Consider the following 22884-nt stretch of genomic DNA (forward strand, 5'->3'; position numbering starts at 1 on the left):
TGCCTAAAAGTTTGATTATGTGGGACTGCAGATGATCTGGGAACAGTTTTGCCCTGAGAAGCAGGATTAGATTCTACTTTCTGCCTTTCCTCTTTCCCTCCTGATGGACCTTTGCAGGAGTGGCTGCCTCCTTTCCTTTCACGTGCCAGTTTACCTAACCTACACAAACTGCCAAAAAAAGTCCTGCCACTAAAAATACAACTCCCCAAAGCCAGTGCAGGACAGAACACGGCACAGGAGGAGTGACAGTGCCGTGGCCAGCAGGAGATGGATTTGGAGGCGGGGTTGGAGATGGGCTCCTCCAGGGGCTTCCCACGGGGGATGGTGCGGTTTGTGAGGGGGAGCATCCTCGGTGTCGCGACCCCTGGAGCTCCCTGGGCCACCTCGGCGGGGAAAGGGCCACCGGAGCCCTCGGGACGTTCCGGGAGGAGCCGCGAGAGGGAGATGCAGGACGGGGAATGCACGGGGGAATGCGGGGAGAAGTCCCAGCCGCGCATCCCGGAGCATCCCTCATCCCTGAGCACCCCTCATCCCTGAGCATCCCGGAGCACCCCTCATCCCTGAGCATCCCGGAGCACCCCTCATCCCTGAGCATCCCGGAGCACCCCTCATCCCTGAGCATCCCTGAGCATCCCTGAGCACCCCTCATCCCTGAGCATCCCTGAGCACCCCTCATCCCTGAGCATCCTTCATCCCTCGGCACCCCTCATCCCTGAGCATCCCTGAGCACCCCTCATCCCTGAGCATCCTTCAGCACTCCTAATCCCTGAGCATCTTTCAGCACTCCTCATCCCTCATCCCCGAGCATCCCTGAGCACCCCTCATCCCTGAGCATCCTTCAGCACTCCTAATCCCTGAGCATCTTTCAGCACTCCTCATCCCTCATCCCCGAGCATCCCTGAACATCCCTCATCCCTGAGCGCCCCTGTACCCTCCCAGACAAAGGCAAGGTGTTTTCCAAGCCTCTCCCCAGCCCCCTGAGCTCCCGAAGGGCAAAGCTGCTCTTACCAGCTTAAAGAACTTCCTCAGGTTTGCCTTGGGCGTTTTGCTCTCCGCCCCTCGCGGTTTCACCTCGGTGCTTTCCGTGCTCTTGCTCTCGTCCCTGTCGGGAGCCACGGCCTCGAGAGCCACCTCTGCCTTCTCACTGCTCACGGCCTCTGCTTCTTCCGAGGAGTTCTGGGGTTGGGAATAAAGTGCAAGAAACATTGTGGCTCAATCTGTGAGGAGTTAGTTGAATTCTTACAATTTTACAATCAAACAGGGCATAAAAACATCCTCAGCTTCGCTGTTCTCTTCACGTTGCTTCAGGAATTTGATTGATCCCAATTGAAAGGAAGTGAATAAGTGTTAAAACCCCACCAGTTTATATAAACAAGAGAAATAACCTTTCTTGAGTTGCTGGTTCCCAATCACAAGAACCTAGCTTTGATTACAATGTAGAAAGAATGAAAATGAAATTACACGCAGCAATGCTGTCCTGAGGAGATGAGGCTCAAGTAAATCCAGTAAATGTGAGAAAAACCATAAAACTCAGGAATTTGCACTCAAAAGCAGAATTAAGATTATTTGAAACACACTAGGGACACTATTAATTGCTGAAACCTGGCCTTGGACATTTCCAGGGATGGGGCAGCCACAGCTCCTCTGAGAATCTGTGTCAGGACCTCACCTCCCTCCCAGGGAACAATTCCTTCCCAATATCCCATCTAAACCTCCCCTGTGCCAATTTGGAGCCATTCCCCCTGTCCTGTCACTCATTTATTCTTATTTGTCACCACATTCTTTTATTTGGATGCTGAACTTTTATTGTGAAAAAGGATATTTCCTGTTCCCCTTTACAGCAGTTTTTGTGTGCTGTTGTCATCTCCCTTTCTGAGCAAATAAAATCCCAGTTTATTTAGTCCTTCATAGAGGAGCCATCCAATATATTTACTCAGTATTCCATCACACCTTTAGTTCTGTAATATTTTTAAGTTGCAGAGAACTCCACATTCAGGAAGGGGACTCACCATGGACTCCACAGCAGCAGGAGAGATTTTGCTTTGTTCCTGACTCCTCTTTTGTGGAAGAAACAACATTTTGGGGGTGGGGCAACAGGGAGAAGAATGATGAGAGAATAAATATTCCTTATCCCCTGCTGCCTGAGATGGCTGCAGCACATCCCACTGCCCCGTGCAATTGTAGATTTAATTTAAATTTATGAACAGCTTTGAGATAATCAATCTATAATAATTTTACTCTGGATCTCTGCCTATTCACACATCCATATCATCAATTCCCCATCTATTTGCTGGAAGGAAATGATTCAGAGCAGAGTGGAAGCAGTGGCTCAGTAAAGCAGGGCTCAGCTCCTGGGATCCCTCCAGTGGGGGCAGGTTGGGACCACTCTGCTGCACCCCAAAGGAGTTTTGTCTCTGCAGGTTTGCTCTGCACTGGAATTGGTGGCACAACCAACAAAAGCACCCTGGGACCAAATGCCAAGCTCCAAAAGGCACTGCCCAGTTAAATTAGGGTTAGGCAGCTTTTCAGGGATTGAGTTGTTTCAAGGATGAGGGATTTTTGCACATTTCTTCAGGAAATTCTTCTGCAGAACAAGGGGGGATGGCTTCACACTGAAAGAAGGGAAATTTAGTTTGGGTATACAGAGGAAATTCCTCCCTGAGAGGGTGCTGAGCCCTGGCACAGGTGCCCAGAGCAGCTGTGGCTGTTCTGGATCCCTGGCAGTGCCCAAGGCCAGGCTGGGCAGGGCTTGGAGCCCCCTGGGACAGTGGGAGGGGTCCCTGCCATGGCAGGGGTGGCACTGGGTGGGCCACTTTAAGCTCCCTCCAACCCAAACCATTGTGGGATTCCACGTTCTGCTTCACCCAGTAATTAACCAGTTTGCTGTCTGCACATCAGTAAAAAGAGCAAGATTTTCCTGCAGTTGCATGGCAAGAGTTGCTTAAAATTCAAGCTTTTTAAGCAAAGACAGATCCCAGAGCGGTGTAAATAATGCTGCCTTGATCACCTTCCACCCTGGCCTGGCCTGCTTTGATCAGATAAATGTGAAGCATCATGTTTCTCTGCCCTGATCAGATATCTACCAGGCCTTGGAAGCAGCTTTCCAACACAAATATTGGAAATTGCTCACTGTAATTCCCTATTAGTATTCCTTCTGAAAAAAAAAAAAAAGAAGAAAAAAAAAAAAAAAAGAAAAAGGGAAATGCTGGCACAGCAAATATTTGAGTAACAGTTCTGAAAATTCTCGTGAAGACTGATCAGGAAATGGGGCAAATACAAAGTGGCTCCCAGCTGAGAAGCTGAATAAGGAATTTTTCATTTTCCCTTTCCATATTTATTCATCTGCAGGCAGAGAGCAGCATTAACTGCCACGTGTTGACAGGCACTTCATTAGCTGCACTTTGAAGTGAAAGCTCATCAGAAGATGGATATTTAAGAGACTGCCTGGAAAGAGAAGCTGGAGCTGAATCCTGCATCCATTGAGTGTTGTGGTTGCTGTTTGCGACTTCAAAAGCAAAGCTACTCCTGATTCTGAATTCTCCACCTATTTGAGCTTGGATTCTCTGTCCTAGCAAAAGGACAGTGCATTAAATGTGCCAGAAAAAGATAAACTCACTGCAGAACACCCCACAGAGTCTTCAAACCAAGGTGAGTATGAGGGCAACCTGTTGCCTTTTGGTTTTTGCACATCTCTCCTCTTTTTTTTTTTTTTTAAATCCTTGATACTTCATTAAGAAATGACTGAATTCAGATGGATTTTTTGCTGTTTTACACTGAAACTACACACAGCAGCCTGCCAGGAGGCCTCTTCTCTCCTGATTTCATCCTGATCTTCAGCACACATCCTGCTTCCCAGCTCTGTTTTCAAATAAGCCAGACTACTCAGAGGAGGAGGTTTCTGTAGCAATAACAACTACAGAAAAACCTCTCTCTCCCTCTTATTCCCAACTTTCCTCTCATTCCAAGCACCTGATCCCCTCAGTTCCCCTGGAAATTCAGTCCCAAGTGGCGAATGTTTGAAGCTTTGATTATTTTCAAGCATGTTTAATCTGTAAATATCTAAACACCTTTGTGGTTTTTTTAACATAAATTAAATATCCAAACTGCATCTCCAGTGGGAAAAGTCAGCTAAAGAAGCTGCAGGAGCAGCAGCCACTCAGGGGCATCTGGGTGTTTGGAAGCAGCAAATTTCTCGGGTTTGAGCTTGAGCAGAAGCCCAGAAAAGCAGTTATTTAACATCCAGTGACTCAGTAAAGTTTCATACAGCCCTTCTGTGAAATGAAATTAAGAATGAATGAACTTCAGCTTATAAACCATATGGACGTGGAAACAGGAACTGTGTTTTTAGAGTTAGCCCTAAATTTAGTTAAAATTATTATTTAACCTGAGGAACTATGTGTCTTCCTAAGCAATTGAGACCCCAAATCAAAGGCTGACCAGCTCTGTCACAGAACAATTTCTGCGGAGTAAGAGTAGATCCCCCTGATCCCAGCTTTTCAGATATTAAAGCAAAGAAATCAAACGAGGTTTTAGAGCTTTATCTCTACTAATGATACATTTTAGTAAAGAACACTGTGATCTCTGGGGGATATTTAACAGAAGCACTGAATTGTGAAAGGATAACATTCCTGACTCCATAAAAACATGAAAAGCACCACAGTTAATTCATGCCCCTGCTGCTGGACACGTGGGAGCTGCTGCCCGTGGCGGGTTTGGCAGGAATGAACTCCATTCCTCCATTCCCCTGTACCTTTTTCCAGAAGAGCTTGCTGAGGGGCAGAGGAGTGGCCGAGCCCTTGTCCTTGGTGCCCTCCCGGGGGGGATCGGTGCTCACTGCCTGCGGAGGGGCCGCGGCCTCCGGCGCCTTCGGGTTCTGCTTGGCCGGCGCCTCTTGGGAGGGAGGGACATTTCTGTCTGCTTTGACACAGGTCACAGGAGGCTGCTCAGGGCTCTGGGAATGAGAGGACATGGAGATTGTGGGGAACAAATGCACAGCCATCACCTGGGGCAGGTGAGCATCCCCTCTTCCCAGCCCCTCCAGCCCTACTTCCTTGGGCAGAGGAACAAAGACACAGCAAAGCCAGAACAAGATGCAGAAATTAAAACACTTAAAGACTGAACACAGCAGTGAGAATTCCCCTTTTCCTGCATTGCACAGATAATTCAACCCCTCCTACTCACTTTGGTGTTGGTTGTCTGCTGGGTTTCTTTCGCAGCCTGAAGGGAAACAAAACACAAAGATGAGTCTGTCTGAGGCCACGGCAGCACTGCAGTTCCACAGGCCAGCAATTGTCTGTGTCACCAATTATTTTATATTTAGTGAATGTGTGTGCAAGTCCTGGCTCCTGCAGCCATGGTAACTGATCCCTGGAAGAGTGGAGGCTGCTGAAGGGAATGCCAGGTCCCATCCTTGTACCTGCACCAGCTTGGTGCTGCATCCTTTGTGCTTGTAGTCCTCAACTAGTTCTTTAAAAATATATATGCTGTTCCACCCAGCTCTCGTATTTTTGGGCAGGAGGTGGGATTTCCTTCAGCACAAACACTGAGTGATGGGGCTCCTGATTTCAGCAGGATACACAAAGGAGGAGCCAGTTAAATTCCTCCTTGGCCAGGGATGTTAGCTGCATCTCTTACCCCTCACACTGAAGAATGACCTGAGCCACAAAAACCCACCCAACCCATCTGGACAGGCTCCAGCAGCCTGGGCAGACTTTGGGAAGTTCTCCACAGAACAGGTGAGGCATTTTGCAGGGCAGGTGAGACATTTTGCAGGGCAGTTATTCTGCAGGAGCCAAGAACTCTTTTTTATGGTCAGTTTTGACAAACAACACCCAGAAAGGGAGGTGAGAACAAGGGTGAGGATGCCACGGGCTGGCTTCAGCATGGGATTCACCCTTCTCTTCCAAGGAAAATTCCATAAATCAGCACAGTTATATGCAAAATTAGCATGGAATGAAGGACAAATGTGCATGGATGGGAAGAGCATCACAAGCTGCTTTAGAGTTAGGATTTTGTAACACAGGAGCCTGAAAAACAATGTTTCTGTTAACTCAAACTCTTTAAACTTTCATTAAATATTCCAGGGAATTTTCTCACTACAGTTTATTGCAATATTAATTATTGGAATGGAATCTTTAAAAATGCCAGTCAGGTTTGGTTTTTACCAGGAACCTTAATTCATTATGAACAAGTAATTAATATTTTAATTTTATTAAGAAATGAAGCTGAGATATCAAATTTAAGGTTTTGGGAAGAACTGCACACTTGAATTCATTTGGAATATTATTATTCCTTCATTACTATGCAGATTACTTTTTTTTTCCCCTCAAAAATGAGATAGTGGAAAGAACATTTTTGGTTTTAAAATGTATTAAAGAATGCCCTATGCCCTTGATTATAAAGCCCCCTACTCACCAGAAATTCCATGTGGGTGTTTGGAGGGAGAACTAAATATTAATTAAGATCCTCCCCCACTGGAAGGGTCCCTGCTTCTGCATTCTCTGGGCTAAAAGGCTGCAATTCTCTGCTTGCCTGCCATGATTATCTTCAGAGAACGCAGAAATGTTTAAATACAGAGCTTGAGGCCAAAAGTTTTTGGTAATTTCTGGTTTTTAACGTAAAAGCTTACGTCCTCTGAAACAGCCATTTGCTTGACTGTGCATTTTGAGCCCTTTAAAGTACTCATCAAACCCAGATTTTTTTTTCTACTCCAAACTAAATCACAACTAAAATAAATTAATTTTCTTGGTTGCAGTGAGAAATCCCTATTTCTGCAGGGAATTCCATGTTCCAGCCTCCTCTGTGCTGTACCAGATGCCCCAAAATGCCAATTTCAGCCAAGTTCTGGTGTACATTAATGACATAAAACCCGACCTGTGGCTGGGCTGAGCTCCCAAACCTCTCTGGTTTCAGGCTTTGGTCACCTCTACACAATTCATTGTTTGTCAGCACCTCTGATTTTGGTTTTTAGTGGCCAGGGGGGTTTAGTCTGTGTTAGTAACTGGCAGGGATTATTGCTCCAGGAATTATTGCTCCAGGAATTATTGCTCCAGAACCCTGAGCTCACAGAGGGCCCAAGGAGACGAAGGTGCAGCTCAGGATGGTTCCCATCCCCCCCAGCACAGAAATGCTCCCCCAGGAACCTCCAGAGCTCTGCACATCTGGCCAGATGTGGGCAAAGAACTCCTCTCTCACAGGAGCCAGCTGTGATTGCTCAGGGTTCTGCTGCTCCTGGAGCTCCATACCAACCTTGTGCCTAAAGAGTTTGCTAAAGGTGCTGTGGCCCAGCTTGGGGCTCTGTGCCTTCTTTTTCTTGGCTCCTTTGGAGGGGGATTCTGCTGCTGCCTTCGGGCCAGGCTGTCCCCCAGGGCCCTTCTCCGCCTTGGAGCCCTTGGCACAACAGCAGGGGCAGGTGAGTGTTTGCTGCAGATATTTGCTTCATCAAAGACATTATTCCATCATCACACACGTGGGATTAAAGGAAAAGATCCCCTCTTAGCTCTGGATAAATTGTGGGGTTTTTCCTGTGTGATTTCTCAGCTCTCCTCAGAGTTTTTTTTCACACCAACAGCAAAATAAAAGCCAATGCAATCCACCCGATTCCAAACTAAACCACGACTTTCCCTCTAAAATCTCCACTAAACTGAAACCTAAATCACACAAACATCTGCCTTTCTAAGTCATGAAGAAGCAATTTAGGATTTATAATTTAAAACAGGCAAATATATAAATCTTTGGAGGAACCTTCAGTCTTTTTATTGCAGCATAATAGGGACTTTAAAATGTTTTATATAATGCATTATTTAGCAAAAGGGCAGTGTGAATATTCATGATATACACTGCCTAAATATTTCAAGCTTGCATTAATGTCCTTGAAATTAATTAATTAATTGCTCGAGGTCCCAGGATTTAAAGCAGGAAGATGCCTTTGACTACCTGGCATGGAGGAGGATGAAGGATTATTCCTTACTAATTCTCACAGCAAAAATGACCCTTTTCCCTGCAAAATTCCTACAATTCCTGAACACAGAATGACACAGGATCAGCTCAGGGTCTGCCACAGGAGGGTGAGGTCAGTGACTTGGGGCAGACCTTGTGCAAACAACCTCTTGGTTTGTAGGAACTGCCTGAGCAGGTGTGACCAGGCTCTGAACTGGTGTGGGCACAGAGGAAGGGACAGCCACTGAGGGACAGCCACCACGGTGATGCCTTTGGGTTTAGCTTTTCTATTCTCTATTTTTCTTTTTCTATTTTTCAGGTTCTGTGCTGCTTTAGTGTGTGGGTCTGGGTTCATATTATGGGATGGTGAGCTCTGTGCACAGAGCAGGGACACAAAACAATTCCTGCTCCAGCTGGGCACCAAGGACAAATGATCCAAATCTCAGCCCAAGAGCACAAACCCCGTGGGCTGCAGAGAGAAAAACAAGCAGGGTGGGAGTGCAGGGGCTGAGCTGGAATTGGACACTGAACTGCAATGTGCACATGGAGCAGAGCTGATCCCAGGGAGAGACCCCATGACCATCGTGCATTTTGGGACCATTTGGGTTCATCTTGGGTTCATTTTGGGCCTATTTGGGTTCATCTTGGGTTCCTTTTGGGACCATTTGGGTTCATCTTGGGTTCCTTTTGGGACCATTTGGGTTCATCTTGGGTGCAGCCCTGGCTGGGCTCTTGTGCTGCCCAAGGTGGATCCATGGAGGAGATCCTTTTCATAAATCCCTGCTTTATTCTTTAGCTCTGTCCAGTCTCTGCTCTAGCTCAGCCTGCCCAAGGCACCTGAGGGACTGCCACCACCGAGGGTGTGCCCGGCTGCTGGCAGCACACGTGGCCCAGCAGCTGATTAGAGCTGGAGCCAGCACTGATAAGAGCCTGACCCTACAGAAACAGAAGGGTTCCCCCCCCCCAGAGGATGCTGGGGCACTGCCCAGGCTCCCCAGAGATCATTCCCTGCTCCAAACCTTTCAGAGCTCCAAAAGTGCCTGGACAAGGCTCTGGGTGGGATTGCTGGGGCTCTGTGCAGGGCCAGGGCTGGATGAACCTTTGGATCCCTTCCAGCTCCAGGATATTCCATGACTCTATCATTTGAAGGCAAAGCAGCCACCCAACAGCCCCATGGCATTCAGGAAAACTTCACTTAGCAAAGCTTTATCTTTAACACACTTCAGTTGTTTTTTGGGGGAAAAAAAATACCATTATTTCCTATCAGCCAAAAAATCTGCAGCTTTTCTACTTGGGAGCTGATAAATTAACCTCCTCGACATATTTCCCCTTTATTGAAGTACAAATGCCATATCAGATAAAGGAATTCCCAATAAAAAAGAACTCCCACTTAATCTCCTGGAAGGAGTTTGCACATCCTGCAAGTCACCTGGGTTTGTTTGCCCTGCCAGGTGTGCCAGCAAACCAAACCCACCCAGAATATTCCTGTCCAAATGACAGCAGCACCAGCAGTCACCTGGCACAGGTGACAGAGTCAGGGAAGGAACTGGGGTTGTTTCCATCCAAACTGGATTGTTCACCACCTCTGGGAAGAGCTGCAAGTCTCCCTGAGGCAGGGCACTTTAATAACTGCATTTTCTGCATTGCTTGGAAAAGCTTCACCCTATCTGATGATTTTCAGAGTTATTGAGAATAATTTATAGAGTTATTCAGAATTAAATCCCCCATGTACTCACCAAGCTTGCCACAAAGACTGAATATTGAATAGGACAAAAGAATAAAAAAATAAAGAGAAAACCCAAAAATGTTGTGATTTTGGCTAATATCTGCACGGGAAAACCACTTCCATTTTTAGGGTTTTATTCCTTTTTTCTTAATAAAGTTTTTCCAAGGCACAAGGAAAACTGTTGTACGAGCAAACAGAACTTTTTTGTGGACTCAAAGTTTTCACGGAAATTTTAGATCAAAAACAAGTCAGAGAAACAACCAAAAGTGTCACCAGTCATCACCAAGCTTGCAGAAAACACAACAGATTGTGATTGTAACAGATGATATTAAGAATTGCACTGTTTAGCCTCTTTCTTTTCAATTTATCCAGCGGAAAATATTTGAAATTACTTCAAATTATGACATCAGTTAGAGAAAAAACCCAACAAAATGAAGAGGAAATCCCTGTGTGAAAAACACCTAATGACCAAGGAACAAGGAACTGCCTACCTTGTCTTCAGAATCACTTTTGGCTTCAGCTTTGCTTGGGGAGACCTTAAAGGAATTTAAAAAGAAAAAAAAAGATCACTCAACCCAGCCTTTCAAAGGATCGAAAAGATAAGTTTGAAATCAGCAGGTTTTATTTGCACAAAGGGAAAATACACATATTGCTTGCCTCAAGTGGGAAAATTGATAATGCAAATATTCCTTGAGAACAACGTAATGGCTACGATGAAAAATGCCTGGAGTGAATATTTACTATTCAAGCTTCTAAACAATTAATAAAAATGAACTTTTAGAGGTGGTACAAAAGGAATATCAAGCAGGAAGTCTTTGAGACAGTCCAAGATCTGTATCTGTGTAGAAGTGGAAGTTTGCAGAGCAGGTGGCACTCACTTGATCATTTCAGTGTCCCCCCACACCCTCCTCATCCCCCCTGACAGAGAACATTTTACATTTATTGACACATTTTACTGAATTTATACAACTTCTCCACTCCCACAGGGGATTTTTGGAAACAGCTGAAGCCCAAAGAGATGGAAAGGCAAGGCAGAACTTACCAGTGTTTTGAGGAAGCTCATGACTGAGCCCTGTCCTGCAGCCGCCTGGGGACTGTCCTGCTGTGCCCGTGCCCTCCCAGGTGCTGCAGCAGCCGGGCCCCGCTCACCTGCAGAGTCCTGCCCGAGCTCCTCTTGGCTGCACTCATCTATCTCCTAAAAAATAAAAGGGGGCACAGATTGCTCAGTGCCAGCTTGCCTGATGCCCAGTGGAATGCAAAAGTGGCTTTTGTGACTCGCTGGGAGTCACAACGGCAATTCCAACCATTCCTGCCCAGCCCACGGGCAGAACAATCCAGCATTTATCCCTCTCCTTCCCCTCTCCCCTCGGACACTCAAGCGCTGCTGCTGCTTGGGGGAACGTTGTTCTCAGCCACAACAAGCACAGGGCGAGCCCCAAACTCCACTTTTGTCCTTTCGAGGCTGAGCTTGTGAAAAATGGGAGCAAAATGCTGAGATTTTGGCCCTGCCAGCTCCGTGTCTGAGCGCACCATCCAAAGATGGCTTCTGATTCTCTATTTTGTCATGCCAGGAATCGTTTTTATCTATCAAACACCAATGTGACACACATTAAAAGAAGGAAAAAGGATACAAATCAAAGTGATTCCTCTTAGCCAGACAGAGCTGCCTCTTCTCTTTGTGGAATTACACTTCCCTGAGCCCCAAAACATTTTCTAGTGCTCAAGCACTCACAAAAGTAGGTAATATTTAGGTATTGTTTTCTGTTTAGACAGCTGGACAAGGGTCTGCTTCTATAAAAACACTTCTTGAACCAGTTTTGGGGAGTTTAGCACTTCTCACACTGAATTTACCTTCCATTTTGGCCACCTTTGTCTTGAACCTGCACAGGAAAGCTCACGAAAAGTGTGCAGGAGAGAGTGACATCAAAGAATGCCTAAGTGACATCCAAGGTATTTTTCCCTAACCAGCCCATTATAGCTCAGTGCTTCTTTTAGTGGGAAAAATTAGAATAAAAGCATTCTAAAGAACCCTTCCCCGTGCTGGGTGATTAAAATAGCACAATAATTGTATAATATGGATTTCTTTATGTCACCAGTGGAAGGAATAGACTTTAAATGCTGTAAGATTTCAGAGGGATCAGGACAGCTGGGTGTGGGGTGGGCAGTGCCAGCAGAACACAGGGAGTTAAAGCAGACACTGAAATGCCAGAAGGGACCTCAGTGTCATTCCCCACCCACCCAGTTTTGCAAGCTGGCCCAGGAAGCAGCAGGGCACTGCTGGAATGCTCAGCAGGCCACTGAAGGGTCTCACACACCACTTTGTGCAGCTGCCAGCCCCAGAGGGGCCCCAGGAACAATCTGTCCCATGCAGGACACACGTGGCCACGCCAGCCCGGGGTGGCACACGCAGAGCTCTGGCCCCATGGAAAATGCTGGCTCTGCTCCAGGTGTTCAAGGGACAACTGAGGCAGGAGGAGGAGAGGAGGAGGATGATGTGCTGCTAAACAAAACTAGATTCACAGCCCAAGTGCTTGGCGCCATCACACTCTTTCGAGCTGGATGCTATCAAGAAAAGAAACAGATTTAATAACTTTTTTTGGAATTACAGACAAGCCCAAGCCCTGGCCTTGGGATGCACTTCGGGAGGGAGCTGCACACAGCTGTTTCCAGCACCTCTGGCTGATCCAGGACATCTCCCTGACAAAGTCACATTGAAGAGAAAGCCACTGCAGATCCTGAGGAGTGGGGCCATCCCAAAATCCCTGAAGTCCAGCCTCACAGCTCAGATGTGCCCCAGTTGATGTGCCCATTTCAACTCCTGTGTTCTGCTGGCACTGCCCACCCCACGCCCAGCTGTCCTCATCCCTCTGAAGTCTTACAGCATTTAAAGTCTATTCCTTCCACTGGTGACATAAAGAAATCCATATTATACAATTATTGTGCTATTTTAATCACCCAGCACGGGGAAGGGTTCTTTAGAATGCTTTCATTCTAATTTTTCCCAATAAAAATGACCTTGCCCAAGCCGAGGCTGCCCCTGGCTATAGAGAATCACTCCAGTCTGGCCTTGGAGAGGGGCTGTGATCCATCCTGTGCTCCCATGGGAATATTCCTGCAGGAAGAGCCCAGGCTGGGGCCACCAGCACAGAAATCAGGCACAGAAAACACACAGCCCTGTAGGATCACGTCTGCAGAGCCACCAAATCGCCACAAAAGCCTCTGTGGCAGCTCCCTGCTCAAAGCCCTGGGGGTAAATAATGAAAGAAACCCCAGGAATAACAGAAGATCAGTATTAGGAGTTAATAGATGCTATGTAAATGTTCAATTCGTGTCTTTGAGAAGCTAAATTTGGGGGTAATAAACACCTTAAATGTACTGTAGTTTCAGTTCAGTCATCAGAAAAAAAAAAAAAAAAACCCACCCCAAACATATCAAAAGAATGTATTCCTGCCAGCACTTTTGTTTGCATGAATCATGGCTCAGTGAAACATTTCAGGCATATAATTTATCTTTTCTTTGGCTTACATAGTAAATGCTTCATGAATTCATGAATTCTGCCCTTGTTTTAATTATGCTGCGCTCTGAATGTAGTTTTGTAGACCACAAAAATAAAGGGTGGCTCAGCAAACACAGAATGTTTGTGCAGCTCTTCAGCTACAACTGTGGAGCCTCTCTCTTACTCACCAGCAACGCTGTTTGTTTTGTCTTGGCACTCAGTGCAGGGAAACTTTGCTTTTAGCATTTACAGATACTACAAGTCATAATCCACAAAGAAAAAAAAAAAAGAGAGAGAAAGAGAAAAAAGAGGAGCTGTTGGCAGCGATATCTTGATTTTTAGTATGATTTTTTTGGTAACAGTTTGTAGTTAGTACAGTAACAGTAATTAAATTAGGCTTGGTCATTCTCCCATCCAGCAGGAGAATTGGAACTTCAGAGGGAACAGAAGGCAACTGTGCTGCAAGGCAGAGCCACTGCCTTTGTTTTAGGGATTGAGTTAAATTTGGCAACACATTGCAGTGTTTAGCTGATGTATTTTCCCCCAAAAAGGTGCTTAACTCCTCTCTGCCCCCACCATATATTCCTTTTCATGTCTGAAAGAACCAAAGACAAAATTATAGCCCAAAAAATTCAACTGTATGTTTAAAATTCCTCTCCCAGTGATCCAGATCTGTCATCTGTGAACCCAAATTTTGTGATTCCTCAAAGATGTCCATGTGTAGATTCAAGCACACACCTAGGAAGTGTAGAGGCATTTTTGATAACCAGACCTGTCCTCAGGAATGTTCCAAAAAGCTGCAGATACTCCCAGCCAGCCCCAGCACCACCCAGGGCTCAGCTGTGCCTGGGATTTCCAGGTTATTCCCATCAGGCACCTCCAGGATGGGGATGGGTACAAGGGGACTGGAGCAGAACTGCCAATCAGTAGGAATTAATGAGAAATCCAGGTGTTATTGATATAATAAAGCTTGATCTGGATGAGCAGTGTGCTTCCCTGCTTGAACTGGGAGAATGATTTAGATTCCCTTCTGTCCCTGATCATGCTCTGCCTCACCTGAGCTTTCAACAGGACTGTTTGCTCCCAGCAATGTTTAACTCTGAATTTTGGTTAAAACTGCTCCAAAGTGTTCTTTCCTTGGACTTTCACAGCATTCCTTCAGCAGCACCAGCTGTGACCTTCCCCACTCTGTAAATGAAAGCAGTGTCACTGCAGTGACAGCAAAATAGGAAATGAGAATTTGGCATTTGGTGGGAAAAGAGACAATTCCTGCAAGCCACGGGGAGGACTTGTGTGATAGTCAAAAATATCTGCAGGAATTTGGGGTGTTGAAAAGCTTCATTCTGAGAGGCTGAACACAGAAGTGCCAGTGTGCCCTGAACAGAAGATTCATTGCAAATTATCCACCCTGTTCTGCTTAGGTGCTGAATGCTTTTATGGCTTCTTTAAATGTGCATCCTGAGCTGTCTGAAACACCAGTGATGGGAGCACTCCTGAGGGGCAGGGGTGAAAAATGGAACAGTTCTTTCTTTAAAATGAACCCTCAGAAAAAGTATTTACAATGTAAATTTACACAAGAAATGTGATCTTCAATTCTGAGAAGGAATCAGATAGAGAAGAGAAAGATTAAAAAGAAAAGAATTTTGGGGCAACTTGCAATGCTGGCAGTGTAAGCAGTGAGGATCCCATGAGGTAAGTTCAACACTACCCAAAGCATCAGTGATCACCATCTTATTTGTAAGCCTGAACTGGCCAATAAAAGCAATTACTAAAGTGCTATTTACACATTGGTTTTCCCCTCCTGTTCCTGACATTAGACAGGGTTTTAATTTGATCACCAATTCCTGCATTCCACCTCTCCAGCAGAACTCAGAGTTACACCATTATTCCCTTTCAGAGGATGGGCTTTTTCTGGAGTTAATTACCTGAAAATTATACCTTTGCTGACATCAGATCTGGCAGGAAGTGTAAAATCTAAACTCATAATTCAGCTCCTTTGACCAGGATGCTCTTTAAGATCTGTAGTTTCTTATATCACATTCTCATCCTGTAAAATCATTTCTAATGAACCACTTTTCCTTGACTAAAACATCACAATAATCTGGAGTACAAAAATCATTGCTGCATAATAGTCTTAATTTTGCTGAATAGGGTATCCAGCAACTATTGCTAGAGAAGTAGGGCTATTTTAAAAACGACACACCAAAGGACTTTTAGAAACCCATCCAGTGTCAACCTCCAAGGTCCTAAAGCACAAGAAACTGGTTTAGTTTCAGGTATTTCTGCTTTCATTTGCAGCTGGCAGCTGCTCCTCCTGGCAGTTGGAGCTGTGTTGCCCAAACCTTTATTGTAAAAAAAGGGAATTATAAATTGAATTAAACTGGAGGTCAGGATTTAGTCATGAGACACAGCTTCACTCCTTGGCCACAGGTTCATCTTCCACACCTCTGTCCTGGAGCGTTACCTGTGGTCATTTTCAGGGCAACACTGATCCATTCCCACCCCACACAGAGTTACCCCACTCTGCCAACATTTCCAAGAGGTTTCACCAGCAAAAAGAAAATTAAAGGCTATTTTATGGATATAAATGAAACACTTGCCTCACGTAGTGGTTCCCCGTGGGGCACGCTGGCCGCGATGCTCCCGTTGGGAACGTCCAGCCCCTGCCTTCCCTCCTCAGGGTCCCCTCGTGTCCTTCCCTTGCCCTTCTCCAGCCTGAAGATCCTGTCCAAGAGCGTCACTTGTTTGTCCTTTGGGGCGGCCACATCGTGTCCCTCAGGTGTCCCCGCGAGCTCCACGTCCTGCAGCGGGGCCTGGCCCGGGTTTTTATGGCCGCCCTCCTGCGGCGCAGCTGCCCTGGGCCCCTCCGTGCCCTCACTCGGGCCTTTGTTCAGCCCGGTGGCATCAAGGGTGGCCTCTCCGGGGGCTGCAGCCGCCGCCGGCTCCTCGGAACGCGCTGGCACGGCCCAGGGGAAGGCCAGCAGGGAGCGGGGCCTGGCAGCTGGCAGGGCCCTCCTGGCAGCGCTCCCGCCGCTCTGCCCGCCCGCCCGGGCACCGGGGCCCAGCTCCGCCGAAGAAACGGGAACGTTATCCCGGCCTGCAGGCACCCTGGCATCCGCTGCAACAGAGGGAGAGAGGGAATTACCCACAGCACCAACACAGGGAGAGAGGGAATAACCCATGGGTACGTTATCCTGGCCTGCAGGCGCCCTGGCATCCGCTGCAACACAGGGAGAGAGGGAATTACCCACAGCACCAACACAGGGAGAGAGGGAATAACCCATGGGTACGTTATCCTGGCCTGCAGGCGCCCTGGCATCCGCTGCAACACAGGGAGAGAGGGAATAACCCACGGGAACGTTATCCCGGCCAGCAGGCACCCTGGCATCTGCTACAACACAGGGAGAGAGGGAATTACCCATGGGCACCAACACAGGAAGAGAGGGAATAACCCATGGGCATCAACACTGGGAGAGAGGGAATTACCCATGGGCACCAAAACAGGGAGAGAGGGAATTACGGGCACGTTATCCCGGCCTGCAGGTGCCCTGGCATCTGCTGCAACACAGGGAGAGAGGGAATTACCCATGGGCATGGGCACCGCCAGCCACAGGCACCACAGCCATGGGCACCCGCGCTGGGGTGAGCTGGTCTGAGGGCACACTGGGGACCCCGTGCTGCTGCTCAGCCCCCAGAGGGGATTTCTGCCATCCCTCACTGACATCAGTGCACATTTTACTCTCTGTTCATCCCCAGAGTGGATTTCTGCCATCCCTCACTGACATCAGTGCAAATTTTACCCTCTGTTCAGCCCCAGAGCTGATTTTTGCCACCCCTCACTGAAATCGGTGTGAATTTTACCCTCTGCTCAGCCTCAGAGCTGATTTCTGCCCCCCTGCAACTCCTCACTGAAATCAGTGCAAATTTACCCACTGCACAACGCCCCTGCAGTGTCAAAGTCAGATACCAGCCCTGTTTGGCACTACTCAGCCCAGTGGACAGCAAATTAAAATCAGTGATACGCAAAAATATGTATCAAGATATCACCTGCTCCTCTGTCAAAGCTCAAGTAACAAAAGGAATGGGAAGCACCAGGACTGATCCCATTTCCTGGCTGGCCAAACTCCCAGCAGGGAGTTCTGTGCAGCCAGAACTGATCTCATTCATTTTTCCTTGCCCTGCTGCCTGCTCTCCTCAGTGTAGCTCCTACCTGCACCTCTCCTCTGCCTGTGGGTTATTTTTGAGCCTGATTTGAATACTGATAAATCACATCACAGCCAGGTTTCTTATCCTTACATTTCTCTTTACATTTTACATTTCTTCTCTCACAAACTATGGCTCAGAATCACATTTCCTCTCCCAACACTCACACAAATAATTCCATGTGTACACACGTGGCCATTACACCTTAGATGAAAAAAATCCTTTTGATTTAAAAATATATTTTGTGATTTTATAAAACAATGGTGCTTTGATAGCACTGTTGAGGTGAAAATCCCTGGTATGGGATTCACAGGCAGGAAAAGGCAGCTCCTGCTCTACACAAGACAAAAGAAAAATAATCTTGCCTGGATCAGTTTTGTGGCTGGGAGTCTGAAGCACAGATGATGTGGTGTGAAACCCCAATAAAAAAGGGTCTTGTCAGAGGTAAATCTTACAGCTCCCCCTGAGCTTCAGCTTCTCTTCCCTACTTGGACTGGAATATGGATCTGATTTCCCTGTCAGTCATCAGCACATTTCAAGGATGAATTTAGATGTATTTAATTATAACTGTAGAAAACTGTCAGGCTCAAACCAGCTTGCTGAATTAGAACAGGAAAATTGTCAGTTTCAATGTAAAATTGAAATTGTTTCAAATTATAATTGTAATAGTCTAGTCAATATTATGCCTTTCACATTTTCCTTTAAGAGAAAGAAAACCCCAGATACCAAAAAAACCTGACTGAAACACACCTTCCACACAGCACAGATCTTCAGTGTGAAATTCTCCGAGATTAGGAAAACAGAACAATTTTAGATCCCAGCTTTCAAAGCTACCCCTTGGCTTTTCACAGCAAAATTCCCCCCGGTTTCCCACCTCCCCAGGGATTCTGGATAACCCAGAAAACATCAGCAGGTCCTGGGCTGATGTGTCTGCATCCATCAGACTCTGTCCTGCCTGGCAGCTCCAGGGATCCCGGGGACACCCCTGGGAGCTCCAGCAGCAGAGCAGAGCCCAGGGCCCAGCCTGGAGCTTCCTTTTCCACAGCTTTAATGCCATGGCTGAGTGTCCCCACGGGACCCTAAACCACAGCCCAGGCTGCTCCTGCTGAGCAGGAAGGGGGGGTTTTCCATGAACCCCAGGATCTTTGGGCTGGGAGGGACCTTGGGGACCACCTCACCCCACCCTGCCATGGCAGGGACACCTCCCCCTGTGCCAGGGGCTCCCAGCCTTGTCCAGCTTGGCCTTGGGCACTGCCAGGGATCCAGAACAGCCCCAGCTGCTCTGGGCACCTGTGCCAGGGCCTGCCCACCCTCACAGGGAAGGATTTTTCCCTAACATCCAACCTAAACCTCTTCTCTGTCAGTTTGAAGCCATTCCCTGTGTGATGTCCCTCCATCCCTTGGAAATCCTCTCTCCATCTTTGCTCTTGGCTCCTCCAGGCCACACTGAGCTCCCCCCAGAGATTCTCCTGTCCGGGGGAACAATGCCAGCTGAGCCAGCAGAGCTGGCCCATCCCCTGCCCACCCTGGAGCCTCCTCTGGACCCTCTCCAGCAGCTCCTGCCCGTGCTGGGAGTGCAGTGGAACATGCCAGCATCACCTCAAAGGACTTCACCCAAACATGTGCCAGCAGCAGAGGCACAGCTGACACTGTCAGGGCTGTGGTGACAGCAGCCACAGCTGCCCCAGCACTCCACAGCTGCTAGGACCTGGCTCCCAACTCCTCCCCTTGGATCATTCTTAAGGAGCCTTTTGCTCCCTCTTTGTGTTTTGGGCAGAGTGGCCAGAGCTCCTCAGCACAGCCTGCTCTGGCAGGCAAAGATTTCCTCTTTCTGGGCATACGTGAATTTTTTTCCCCCCTGCATTGTTCTTCTGCTGTTCCTGTAAGGAATCAGCTCCACTGGCAGGAATCTTGGAGCAGCAATATCCTCCTGGGATATCTCATGAGCACCAGTTTCGATTTCAATGTCCTGACAGGCACAGCAAAAGTGCAAATTACAGCTACTCCAGCACCTACTGAGATACTCAGCTGGGGCCACTAAGGATCAGCTGTAGTTTCCTGAGCCTCCTGTAGTAAAGTTAGAAAAAGAACTTCTAATTACAGTTGGAAACTTGGGAAGGAAGCAAAAATCAAAAACCCTTCCCCAGCTAAAGAAAGGAGAAACAATATCCATAGGAAAATAAATGTAAGAGATGCTGAACTTCTGCTTTATGTAACAGATAACAAATGAACCACAGGAAAACTGGCTTTGGCTCAAAAATGGGGACATAAGCTCAGCATTAAGAAAACCAGCTAAGCAAGTAGCAGCTCAGGAACCTATGGGGCTCCTTTTATCTCAAATTATCATGGAAGGAATGGAAGCCCTGGAAAATGTCACTGCCTGGGCTCTGCTGTGTGTGTGTTGTGTCAGGAGAGCTCCAGCTGCTCCAAGGAAATTCTGCTCAGCCAGAGGCAGAGCAGATCCCACCAGTGCTGGGCTGCACTGAACAGGCATGGCAAACTGAGGGAGAAAAACCTTGAAATTCCAGTATTTGGGTGAAAAGTCTGTGTTATTTTTGTTTTTAAAGACACACCAGTGCCATCTTTTTTCCACATTTATTCCTCAATCCAGAGGCAGAATTGCAAAGGTAAGCAAAACCCCCCAAATTCTAGGTCAGGTCTTTGAGCAGATCAAAGCTGCTCGTTGTGACTGAGATTAAAAGCTGCTCTGAGATGAAAATCAATACACAATTTACAGACTGCATTTCAGACTACTCCTGCTCGGGTATTTGCCTTTCAACTCTTTAACAAAAGACAGTCACACTCCAGAAGATTTGTCTCTCTTTCCCCTTCCCTTTATCAGGGCGTGTTAAAAAGGAAATTTTGTGGCTACACAAAGTCCCTCTTCTGTAAGAACACTTTTTTCCCCTGGAATTTGGCAAATTAAACCAACATTTTTTTCCTTGACTTAGTGAAAAAAATAGAGCAGATCAATGGTTAATGCAATATCACAGAACTGTGGAATGGTTTGGGTTGGAAGGGACCTTAAAGCTCATCTCATTCCTCTCTTTTGAGTACAAGCCAGCCACAAACAAATATTTTGCTTAGCCATGGAATTAGAGCCACACAGCGCTTTTTTCTCCCCTGGTGCTCAGATAATCGTGGACAAAATATTTTAATGGCCATGAAGAAACCATTAAGGGCTACAAGACAACATTTGGCACCAGGAATTCCAGCAGGGCAGGGCAGCACAGGCTACAACAGTGCTGAATGAATTTCTGCAGCAAATACAAATCCAAAATAAAACTCTCCTCCTTCTTTAAAAAAAGAAGGAACACACTAATATGTTTTGCCATCTTACTCCACTATTCCATGCACATAATTTTTTTTGCTGCAAGAATCATCTTGTTTCTCTAATTTAACTTGCATTGTTATTTACCTGCAGATTTCCAGAAACTAATGGAAATAGGGGCAGAGGAGTCAGCAGCAAGAAGAGCAATGCTCATTCTCTAAAAGCATCCCTGAAATATTTCCCATTTCAGGCCTTACAGGAGCTGCTGCAATCAGGATTTCTGCTGGGTTCTGGCTATTAGCAGGATTTGCTGAATGGGATTTGCCCTCTGGGACAAAGGAGCTGCATCTTCACTCAACATTTCTCCTTTGTAATCTTTTTAATTCCTTTGCAATTCTTTTTAGGAGCAGGTCGTTGTTTCAATCTGCATGGAATTACCACCCGAGCCCACAGGAATTTTTCCTGTTTTGTCCTCCTGCTGCATTTCTGCCCTGTGCAGTGCAAACCAGATACAGAAAATTCCAGTTCCAACCTTCTCCCCTTCACCTGTTGCTCACCAAGTAGTTTTATTATTGAAAGTACAAAAAGTTTCCCCTTTTTTCAGCTCTGGCTCCCCCCAAAATCCTCCCTCTATGCCCCAAAAATGCTATTTATTAGAATATTTCATTTTAGAAATACTACGTTTCCCTAGTTATAACTTCTATCACTTGTATGCCTCCAAAATTATGTTGCACAAACATGGAAATTTCAATGCTATCTCAGTGACTTTAACTGCTTTTCAAATAGGGAAAAAAAGTTAAAATACAAGAAATATCAACACAGGAACGTCTAATTTTTCAACTTGCTACTTAAACTGATTTAGCAGTTACATTAATTAGATAATCCATTTAAGTAAAGCAGTCCCATATGCTTCATTTTACATACGAGGAATAAAATGTACATGTATTTTCTAGGTCTTCAGGCAGTGAAAATCATCTGGCTTTTATTTCCTCCTCAGAACTCTGCTGGTTTACACCAGAAAAAAGCACACAGAGAGAGGCTTTGCTGGTAGGCAACTGCTGAGAGTGACTTATGATGGGATGGCACTGGGAAATTTGGGTCATGGAGCAGAGATTCTGAGCCGTTATCAGATCCACTTGCATTTCCCCACACCAGCCTTTGACTATTTTTACCGAAATTTATATTTTTCAAGTGACAGACTGAGAGGTTCTCTTAACAACAAATCATAAAGTGTTTTTCCCAGCACGGAATTATAAAGTATTTTCTTTGCTGGTAAGATTTGAAGAGGAATTGTTGGGTTTTATTTCTTCTGAAAAGAAAAGTTTTTATTCTTTTCAGAATTAATATCAACGAGCGTGGCTGAATCTCAGAGCTGTGGATGGGGTGCTGCTGCTGCTGCTCAGAAAGGCTCCAAAGCCAGCAAGGGGTGGAAGGAGGAATTAATGAGGTGTGAAAAGCAAGAAGAGCCACGAGCCTGTGGATGAGAGCAACTGCCCTTGAATATGTGGGGATAACTTCTCAAAACCACTTGGAAACTGTTGTGTGTGCAGGGAGCCTCGTGGCAGGAAGGAATGATGTCTCTAAGACTTTATCATCCTGTGGATAGGAGCAGATAGCCAGGACATGGATTTTTATCCCTTTCCAACACATGAACTGTTCTCTTCTTGTAAAACATTTCCTGGTGTCCCCCAGAACCCCAAACCTCTGTAAGAGTCCATAATCCCCCTACACTGCTGCATTTTGTCCTTTCCAAGAGCCTAAATTTGGGCTCCTTGCAGCAACAATTCCCCCCGGGCTTGCTGGAGACACGAATTGCACAAGGAATTCCTCCAGAGCCCGGGCAGAGTTTGTCACAAACCTGGCAGGGACCAGCACCCGAGCAGCCCTGCCTGGTGATGCTCCCCACAAAGCCCTCCTCCTGTAAATCCACTTTTTGGGGCCAGGGCAGAACCAAACCCCCAGAGCTCTTAACCAGCACCCAGAGAACTCTGGAAAGAATTCCTTATTTTTCTTTTTGTTGTATTTCAACTTTGCATCTTCTGCAGAGCCACATTTCCAGGTCAGAGCTGGAAAATGGGTCCATCCCCTAATTCAAAGCCATTCATGAATATTTATTGTTCCTTCAGTCCCCGGGGCACTTCCCACTCCCCTTCCCAGCCCCTACCTTCACCATTCACCGCCAGGGGAGGGGTCTGAACAAACACCACAGATCCATTTGTGACACCGTCAGGAGACTCGGAGAGAGGCTGA

General features: G+C 46.6%; 1 protein-coding gene across 1 annotated transcript in view; it reads right to left on the reverse strand.

The window, feature by feature from the left end:
• The window catches only part of BCAS1 (brain enriched myelin associated protein 1), a 31933-nt gene that overhangs the window by 8893 nt on the left and 156 nt on the right, over positions 1-22884 (reverse strand). Inside the window, 8 exon segments of the mRNA XM_041417806.1 lie at positions 1009-1176; positions 4751-4951; positions 5182-5217; positions 7249-7389; positions 10156-10200; positions 10707-10859; positions 15761-16278; positions 22799-22880. Coding sequence (XP_041273740.1) covers positions 1009-1176; positions 4751-4951; positions 5182-5217; positions 7249-7389; positions 10156-10200; positions 10707-10859; positions 15761-16278; positions 22799-22880 — 1344 coding nt within the window.

Source organism: Onychostruthus taczanowskii, unplaced genomic scaffold (assembly GCF_017590055.1).
Source record: "Onychostruthus taczanowskii isolate IOZ18803 unplaced genomic scaffold, ASM1759005v1 scaffold57, whole genome shotgun sequence".
Classification (NCBI taxonomy): domain Eukaryota; kingdom Metazoa; phylum Chordata; class Aves; order Passeriformes; family Passeridae; genus Onychostruthus; species Onychostruthus taczanowskii.